This window comes from Amphimedon queenslandica, unplaced genomic scaffold, assembly GCF_000090795.2.
Source record: "Amphimedon queenslandica unplaced genomic scaffold, v1.1 AMPQUscaffold_12831, whole genome shotgun sequence".
Lineage (NCBI taxonomy): Eukaryota > Metazoa > Porifera > Demospongiae > Haplosclerida > Niphatidae > Amphimedon > Amphimedon queenslandica.
In genome coordinates this window covers 35,253-44,909 of record NW_003546933.1, presented here as the reverse complement: position 1 = coordinate 44,909, position 9,657 = coordinate 35,253, and the positions used below count along the sequence as shown (strand labels likewise).

At 35.5% G+C, this 9,657-nt stretch overlaps 3 protein-coding genes across 3 annotated transcripts in view; 1 reads left to right on the top strand and 2 right to left on the bottom strand.

Annotated features, from left to right (window-relative positions):
* The first annotated feature begins 78 nt into the window (after nt 1-78).
* Nucleotides 79-1,223, top strand: LOC109586600 (uncharacterized). Its single transcript, XM_020002799.1, has 2 exons — nt 79-482; nt 1,096-1,223. The coding sequence occupies exons 1-2, from the start codon at nt 258-260 to the stop codon at nt 1,189-1,191; spliced, it is 321 nt and encodes a 106-aa protein (XP_019858358.1). The 5' UTR covers nt 79-257; the 3' UTR covers nt 1,192-1,223.
* Nucleotides 1,224-1,326: 103 nt separating this feature from the next.
* On the bottom strand, nt 1,327-7,193 carry LOC100637643 (uncharacterized). The gene is made up of 2 exons (XM_020002798.1): nt 6,929-7,193; nt 1,327-6,873 (listed from the first exon to the last, which is right to left on the bottom strand). The coding sequence occupies exons 1-2, from the start codon at nt 7,113-7,115 to the stop codon at nt 1,577-1,579; spliced, it is 5,484 nt and encodes a 1,827-aa protein (XP_019858357.1). The 5' UTR covers nt 7,116-7,193; the 3' UTR covers nt 1,327-1,576.
* A 440-nt stretch (nt 7,194-7,633) lies between these two features.
* LOC100637518 (splicing regulatory glutamine/lysine-rich protein 1-like) overlaps nt 7,634-9,657 on the bottom strand; it is a 4,224-nt gene continuing 2,200 nt past the window's right edge. Inside the window, exons 5-11 of the mRNA XM_011408738.2 lie at nt 9,429-9,559; nt 9,325-9,379; nt 9,159-9,275; nt 8,399-8,500; nt 8,268-8,351; nt 8,074-8,213; nt 7,634-7,778 (exon numbers count right to left, since the gene is read on the bottom strand). Coding sequence (XP_011407040.2) covers nt 7,660-7,778; nt 8,074-8,213; nt 8,268-8,351; nt 8,399-8,500; nt 9,159-9,275; nt 9,325-9,379; nt 9,429-9,559 — 748 coding nt within the window. The 3' untranslated portion in view covers nt 7,634-7,659. The remainder of the gene's footprint in view (nt 7,779-8,073; nt 8,214-8,267; nt 8,352-8,398; nt 8,501-9,158; nt 9,276-9,324; nt 9,380-9,428; nt 9,560-9,657) is intronic.

Sequence of the window (9,657 nt, the reverse complement as noted above, 5' to 3'; positions counted from 1 at the left end):
CACTGTATAAATGTACAGTACATTAAATCATAATGTATTGAACACATTGCATATTGTGTAGCATCAGAATTCATCATTACCACACAATGAGATTTTAAATGCATACATTAATACTGTACCATAATGTACATGTATATGTATAGTACACTGTATGCTCACATTGAGAAAAGAAACACCATTAAATGCAATGATCATTGATCCACCAATTAACAGTGTCTCATTGATCATTCCATTTAATATGGTGTTTCTTTTCTACAATGGAGCCAGTTCAAGAGGTTTATGATGACAGAGCAGCTGTGAGTAGAAAACAAGAACTAATACAAACTGTACTGACTGATGTGAAGACTCATGAGGTTACCATAGAAACAAACCTAGCAGACATGCTAGAGTCAAGATACGTGATAAAAACTGATGAGTCAGCAAATAATAATAATAAAGAAACTAAGAGAATTACAAGAGAAGGAGGGAAACTGTTGAAACAAGTAGGTGCTATAGATTATATCTACATGTACACAAGGTAGAGGTTTCTTCTATAGAAATGATAGGATTCATTGAATAAGCAAAATTTACAGGAACACTGGAACAGATTTAGGGTACGGTAGAGTATATTTGAAAACCAAAAATTGTATTGATAGATCTACAGGGGTGTAGGAATAGGGGAGGCAGCTGCCTCCCACTTTTTTTGACATGGGGGCTATGCCCCCCCCCCACTTTTAGTTCACTAGCTTTTTTGAAGATTACACCATTTCAACTCAAAGCATATATACCAATAAGCACTTCATAATGATAATGCACCAAGTCATTCAAGTCAATTTTAATTTCCCTTAAATGCATGGTTAGCTACCAGCTGAACTAATTCAAGTTAGAAAGAAATATTTAAATTTTACTGTGAGAAACTGCATGTATCATTGTCAACTGTGTGCGGTGCCTGCCCCCCACTTTTCAATAGCTTCCTACACCTATGCTCTACATGTAATAGTAGACTTATCATTACTGTAGAAACCTTTACCTCAGTGTATATTCTACACTTGTATATGTATAATAATAATCACATGTTATCTGTTTTACTGATTGTATTATTATTGCCATTGGCAGGATAATTTTGATAGTGTATGTGAGAGTTCACTGGAGGCTATTGATGGACTTGAAAGTATTCAAAGAATAACAAGAAGTGGAGGAACAGAATCATAACATTAATAGTATAGTCTCTAATTAGCTATCATAGTATGCTAATTTTTATTAAAAATAGCAATCAAAATACATGTACGGTGTATATAACTATTGTCGGCACAAAAATAATATCACTGTTAGCTAATTAAGCCTAAAAGTGCATGTACATGAACTGCATACAGTACATTATTATTATTGATGTTCTCTGGAGTTAAAAACAATGTACAATGTATAATAACTAATGCATATGTCAGCATAATTACAGTACATACAGCATTAGTTATTTCAGAAGATTATGGAAGGCCAAAGTGGACGATATCAAAAATAATGAAGTAATGCTATGATGCCATTTTAATGCAGTGCAAACATATGCACATGGTGGATCATGATGTACCAATATGTAATCTCAGCAGACTCTACCAATTAGCCAGCCGGGAGTGACATCATCTTCATCTCTTTCAGTTCGGATGTTCTTTATAAATGATTTAACTTTATTAATACCAAATATACCATATAGTGTCTTGATTGATCTAGTGGCACGAATTGGTTTCTTAGCTGGAGTGCCAGTAATCATTAGCATCTGTTTAATATCAGATCGATCATACCAATCAATCTCATCCACTATATCCAGTACATTCAGTCCTTCATCATTTCTTTTGTTAACATCAGCTCCAGCTTGTATTAGTGCCTTTACTATTTTAGCATTTCCACATGAAGCTCCTATCATTAATGGAGTAATACCAGCTACTAGTGGAGCATCTGGACTCATACCATAAACAGAAATCATGCTAGTTAATGTTCCTAAATCTCCTTTAGCAGCTGCTACTAATAACTTTCTTTTATTACTTGAAAGAGTTGTTATTTTCTCAGAAATAAGAATTATCATTGAAGAATGACCTTCATAACATGCAATAGTAAAAGCACTCATAATGTGTTCTGGTGTGATGTCACATTTCTTTATTAAAATTTCAACTGCATCAAAATTATTGAATCCTGCTGCAACTGCTAATGAATGAAGCTTCTTACCATCAAAAGTGTGAATATGATTGGGATGAGAATCTAGGAAAAGCTCTAATATTTTAATATAATTACCAGAACATTCCTTGCCAAGAAATGGAGCATGTTGATCAAGAGCTATGTCAGCAACTGATGCAAGCAATTTTGTTATATAGTATTTTGAGAAAATTAGAGAAATGCTAAATGCACTGGCGCCATCATTATTTCGAATGTTAATATCTGGATCTTTACTCAGTAATAGTTCAACAACCTGGTGATGTCCATTGGTGCTAGCAACCATCAAAGCAGTCAATCCATCATTATTTTGAATGTTAATATCTGGATCTTTACTCAGTAAGAGTTTGACAACCTGGTGGTGTCCATTGCCACTAGCATACATCAAAGCAGTCCACCCGACATTATCTTTAATGTTAATATCTGCATCTTTACTCAGTAATAGTTCAACAACCTGGTGATGTCCATGGTGAATGGCATACATCAAAGCAGTCCATCCGACTATGCCTTGAATGTTAATATCTGAATCTTTACTCAATAATAGTTCAACAACCTGGAGATGTCCATTGCAACTAGCAGCCATCAAAGCAGTCCATCCATTATTATCTTGAATGTTAATATATGGGTTTTTACTCAGTAATAGTTCAACAACCTTGTGATATCCTTTCCCGCTAGCAACCATCAAAGCAGTCCATCCATTATTATCTTGAATGTTAATATCTGGATTTTTACTCAGTAATAGTTCAACAACTTGGTGATGTCCATTGTTACTAGCAATCATCAAAGTTGTACATCCATCATTATTTTGCATGTTAATGTCTGGATATTTACCCAATAAGAGTTTGACAACCTGATGGTGTCCATTGGCACTACCAGACATCAAAGCAGTCCCTCCATTTTTATCTTGAATGTTGATATCTGGATTTTTACTCAGCAATAGTTCAACAACCTGGTGATGTCCATTACCACTAGCAACCATCAAAGCAGTCCATCCATTATTATCTTGAATCTTAATATCAGGGTTTTTACTCAGTAATAGTTCAACAACTTGGTGATATCCATTGTCACTAGCAATCATCAAAGTAGTACATCCATCATTATTTTGAATGTTAATATCTGGATCTTTACTCAGTAAGAGTTTGACAACCTGGTGGTGTCCATTGGCACTACCAGACATCAAAGCAGTCATTCCATTTTTATCTTGAATGTTGATATCTGGGTCTTTACTCAATAAGAGTTCAACAACCTGGTGATGTCCATGGCAACTAGCTAATATTAGAGCAGCCCATCCATCATTATTTTGAATGTTAGTATCTGGATCTTTACTCAGTAAGAGTTTGACAACTTGGTGGTGTCCATTGGCACTACCAGACATCAAAGCAGTCCCTCCATTTTTATCTTGAATGTTGATATCTGGGTCTTTACTCAGTAGTAGCTCAACAACCTGGTGATGTCCATTGCCACTAGCAACCATCAAAGCAGTCCATCTATTATTATCTTGAATCTTAATATCTGGGTTTTTACTCAGTAATAGTTCAACAACTTGGTGATATCCATTGTCACTAGCAATCATCAAAGTAGTACATCCATCATTATTTTGAATGTTAATATCTGGATCTTTACTCAGTAAGAGTTTGACAACCTGGTGGTGTCCATTGGCACTACCTGACATCAAAGCAGTCATTCCATTTTTATCTTTAATGTTGATATCTGGGTCTTTACTCAATAAGAGTTCAACAACCTGGTGATGTCCATGGCAACTAGCTAATATTAGAGCAGCCCATCCATCGTTATTTTGAATGTTAATATCTGGATCTTTACTCAATAAGAGTTTGACAACCTGGTGGTGTCCATTGGCACTACCAGACATCAAAGCAGTCATTCCATTTTTATTTTGAATGTTGATATCTGGGTCTTTACTCAATAAGAGTTCAACAACCTGGTGATGTCCATGGCAACTAGCTAATATTAGAGCAGCCCATCCATCATTATTTTGAATGTTAATATCTGGATCTTTACTCAATAAGAGTTCAACAACCTGGTGATGTCCATGGCAACTAGCTAATATTAGAGCAGCCCATCCATCATTATTTTGAATGTTAATATCTGGATCTTTACTCAATAAGAGTTCAACAACCTGGTGATGTCCATGGCAACTAGCTAATATTAAAGCAGCCCATCCATCATTATTTTGAATGTTAATATCTGGATCTTTACTCAATAAGAGTTCAACAACCTGGTGATGTCCATGGCAACTAGCAGACATCAAAGCAGTCCATCCATTATTATCTTGAAAGTTAGTATCTGGATCTTTACTCAGTAAGAGTTCAACTACCTTGTGATATCCATTGGTACTAGCAGCCATCAAAGCAAGCCACCCATCATTATTTTGAAAGCTAAAATTTGGTCTTTTATTAATTATGGATTGAACAGTCAAGAAATCTCCTTTTTTACTAGCAATAATGAAGTCAGTGCTATCATTTTTAAGAGATAAACTAACATGAAGTTCCAACAAGAAAAGCACTAAACTTACATTGTTACTTTGATGCGTTTCCTGTAGTACCCCCTCAAATGTAAATGACTTATTTTCATCTTCCATCATGATAGGAATATCATCAATCATAATTTCAAATACACCAATCTTATATAAAAAATCCCTCTGTTCAAAAACTCCTTCAATTGATATCTGACTGTTTAATTGAGGTAGTAGATATGTACATGTAAGGTTGGAGGTATTACAATGTGCTTCTTGAAGTATTAGAAAGGATGAAATAGGTAATAAAAAAAAATTTTCCATTGTATTTAATTCAGCAATTCTCCTTGAGCACCACGGCTTATTAAATCTCAAGGTCAATTTTGAACAGCCAACACCATCAGGATATTGCATTCCTCTAGTCATTATTGCAAGCTCCAGTAGGCTAGTGGTATCTTTGAACATCTTCAGGTTAGTATTGTATTCTTCTACCTGTTCCTTGATAGGTTCTGTGATAGTACATGGTATTGTGAGAAGGTTAATGTTTAAACATGAGTAATGAGGCTGGAGCAACTGCACTAGTTGATGAGCACTTTCACAAGTAGCACCTTCTTTGATATATGATTGAAAGTATAGTTTTGCTTCTGTTACTAAGGCTTTGCTGGTCAAAAGATTGGTAGCAGCATCAAGGAAACTACTGTCTAATGCATAAAAACAATCTTGCAGCCATTGAAATTTTATTTTATTTTTAACGACATGCATGAATGGCTCATAAGAATGACTACTCACTCCTCTTTCTTTAACAGCCATTTCCAACATCTCTTCAACTGAAGTGTCATCTTGTGGTATAATTTTCTCTCCTCCAATTGATTTGTATATATGCTGAGAGAGAGCAGTACATGCTAAATAGTTCAATCCAATGTATCCTTTGTTGACTTGTAGCTGTACAAATGGATTGGTACCACTTTGTAGTAATGACTTAAAAATTTCAATATGTCCACCTTCACTAGCTAACATTAGTGCAGTCTGGCCATCAGTGTTCTGGTAATTTAGTTTTATTTTAAGTTCTATCAGAAGCAGTGCCACTCTCTCATATTCTGCATCACTGTCAATGTGATTGATGGCATGTAATAGTGATTCTTCAAATGTAAAGTTGACATCTTCCTCTCCATTAATAATAACTTCATCATTAATGATTATTTCAAATATACCAAGATACTGGATGAATTGACTTTTATTCTGTACTTTGTCAATAAGAAATTGTGATTTTGAAAAAGCCAGAAATGTAACGACAATTGATCCTTCATCAATTTCAATCAGTCTTGCACGCTCAGCATCAAGGTATTCAATGATGATTTTAAGATTTTCCACTGTTTTCTTTTCCCAGCTCCCAGTCAATTTAATAACAATTTTACAATGTATTTGTGAGGCTTCATGTGGTAGAGGTACAAGCTTTATTGCATTTTTCATTTGTTCTATTGAAGTTGAGTTTTTAAATTGTTGTAATTTCTGTACATAACTGTTAAACTTCAGCTCTAATTTGCAATCTTTTTTAAGAGGAAATTGTTTTGCAAGGTATTCAAGTAAATCAAAATCAAAAAAACTGTAATGAGGTCTAACTAATTCAAATAAGCTATTAATATCTTTGCAATTAGTTAGAAGCTCTGTAGTAGGACGCTTTTCTAAATAGTCGGTTACAAAGCCAGCAATATCTTTAACATTATAATGCTTGTTGTAGTACTTTCTAATATCAAGCATCAAAGAAAGAAATTCCTTAAAAAAATACTCCAGTTCTTGAGGTTTTTCATCATCAATGCTCAGCAAAATTTTTGGAGGAATAGATAAATCAGTGGAAGTTTCGATGTCAATTATAAGAGACCATTTCAAATTATGTTTATTCATTACTTCACTCTTCCAATCTTCAGCTAGTGCAATGGCTGCATTTTTAGCTGGACCACCTGCTTTGGCAAGGCAATGTACGAAATTACGACAGTTTTCTTCTAATTTGGTCATATCTTCTTCGCAAAGAGATAACGATTCTCTAAATTCCTTTTCAATTCCATGAAAAGAAGGTGAGCTTTTAACATCTTCGGTAATAAAACCCTTAGAATAAAATTCTGCAGAAACAGAATTTAAGCAACATCTAGTAGCATGAAGTAAACAAGAATAATGACGTTTCAATGTAGCCTTAACTGTTTTAGTGGCATTTACTTGAGGTCCTATTTAAGAAATAAAAGATGATTTTATATATAAAAGATTTAGATAACTTCTAACCTTTCTTGTTACTATCTGTCAAAATTTGCTGAGCCAAAATGTGTTCATTTGCATTTAAAAGTGATGTCCTGATTATTGACCATGTTATATCAGGATTATAATCAAGACAATGTTGAGCTACAGTACTCATGACATCCTCTTCTATTGATCCTCTCTCTTTGATTCCAGTAATGATATCTTGTGTCATGTTAGGAAGACAACAGACAAACTGTTCCCAAGTACCAGCAGTGAACTTTGAGCTACTCAATAACTCAACCAACTCATCTTTTGTTGGCTTATCTATAGCATTAGAAATTTAGAATCAGAACAAACTAGCATCATTTAATACCTGTAAGAGTGGGTCCAGGGTTAAGTTCCACATCTCCTGATAAGAAGAGGAGGATAAGAAGGCATAAAATAGACAAAACAAGTCTAGGGCCCTTTTCCTGTGCAATATTGCCAGTACTAGCTCTACCAGTTCCACAGTAAATGTTATCAGTACTTCTACAATCATTTGATTGTACCGGCAAATGGTTGGAGCAGTTCCAGGATCCTATTCTAGCTCTCCACTGACACAAATCAATCATGACTGAAAAAAGCGCTGTACTGGCGAAATGTCCAAAACGGAAGCATCCTGGCCGGTAGGAGGCCACTTGTTTTAATGCTACTCCCACTCATTGCAGTGAGTAAAAAGTAAAAACAATTTATACAATAATTTAATTTTTAAAGAAAGAGATCAATCATTAATGGTTCTATTCTGATGCTGAAGGACTTGATTGTCTCTCCTCCTCAGAAGGAGCACTTCCATCAGAGAACTCTTCCTCTTCCTCCATCTCCTCCTCCTCTCCTTCACCTTTATCAGAACCACCTCCTAAAGAATAAAATAAAATTATAAATATAATAGTTATCAAGTCATCTAGTAGTAGGAATATGACAAATGTACTGGCATTCAAAATTGAAATCCATTAGTTCTTGTGAACATTCAAAAGCTCAATAAAGAATCAAAGTAGCATTTCCATTTTCAAACCATTTGATTCAAGCATTCATTCATTCTGAGTATCAATATTTTTACATTTGTTCCATTCTTAACTAATGCAGTATATCTACATGTACATTCTTAGTAGTAACAATCAAATATTTATTAGTATTTTATTGATTCCATTTACTTTTATGTGGAGGAGGAGAGACTGAGGGAGAGACAGAGGGAGACCTTCTCTTATGTTTCTTGTCCTTTTTAGATTTCTTACTACTCCTCCTCCTCTCTGGACTAGGACTGTAGGAATAATCCCTCACTCTATCCTTACGTCTGAAATAATAAAAAATTAATAAGTAAAAATAATAAATAAAGTATTTATTCAACCTTGATGATGATTTCCTTCTCGGTGAATGAGATCTTGAACGGCTTCTTGATCGTGAGTGTCTCCTCCTATCTTTATCAGGTGACCTATAAACATAATAAATGTGGGTGGAGTTATGTGTTGCTATGGTTACCGGTGACGATAGGAGGAACGGTGTGAGTGGTAGGAGTGACGAGGCGGAGTCCTAGAACGAGATCGATGACCTCTTTTGTAACCACTCCCACCTCTGTAATCTCTATAATATCCAACATTAATAACTACTTAATAACTAGCCTTAATAACTACTTAATAACCAGCATTAATAACTAGTTAATAACCAATACTAATACCATAGGTCGGGATATATTCGCGGCTGCAATTATTCACGGTCATAAAAAAATTTCAATTAAAAAAAATGGAAACCAAGGTGTTATTTCAATTGAAAAAGGCGCGGTAGTGAAGAAAAGCACCTTGCTGCAGTGTTCTTGAGTTGTTGTCCTTCTTGTGTTACTAAGCCTTGGTCTCTTTGGAGCTGCTTTACCGGTTCTTTTCAGAACTAGTACCTCGCCGTATTTTGGGACTCTCCACCCATTCTAGTTAGTGTTTATTGACTTGGGCGTGGTTTATTATCACCAGCACGCGGGCCAGAAACAACTTGCAGCAAAGAGGCTGAAAGAGCTCTGAGGTAGCAGTCCATACAAGAAGTTAACAGATAGAGAAGGACTCGCTATTGGCGAATAGCTCCACTATAGCTGCTAAAGAACAGATGAATAGCTGAACACTAAACATGTGGTCTTAATTGTCATAGCAATGCTCTAACAGTTTCCATGGTTTTTAATTGAATTTTTTATGACCGCGAATAATTGCAGCCGCGAATATATCCCGACCTACGGTAATTATTTAATCAATCTTACCTCCAGTTCCTACTGTATCGTCTAGGTGATCTTGAGTAGCTCCTCCTCTTCCTCCTCTCATAAGGTGATGGTGAACGGTGTCTTCGTCTCTCGTGTCTTCTCTCTCGCGATCTCGACCTAATAAAGACAATAACCACACCCACTAATTAAAAGAGGTGGGGCTTACCTTGAGCGAGACTTTGAACGAGATCGTTTCTCTTTTTCTTCGTTTTTATTGGCACCTATAACAGGAATATTTAACCCTTCCCTCACTCCCTCCTCCCCCCTCACCTGGTTCAATGACATTAGTAATGGAGTGACTTGCTTGTCTCACTTTCCTCATGGCCTCATCAACTTCTCTCTGAGCTACATCAGGTGCTTTACCTTGTGGCTTAACTATTGCATTTTTACTGTGATTGACCCTGAGAAAGAGAAAAGAGAGACGACAAACAATAATTGATTAGAGGAGTGTGTGTGTGTATGCATAATTTAATACATGTATATGCATTGAGCTGTTACA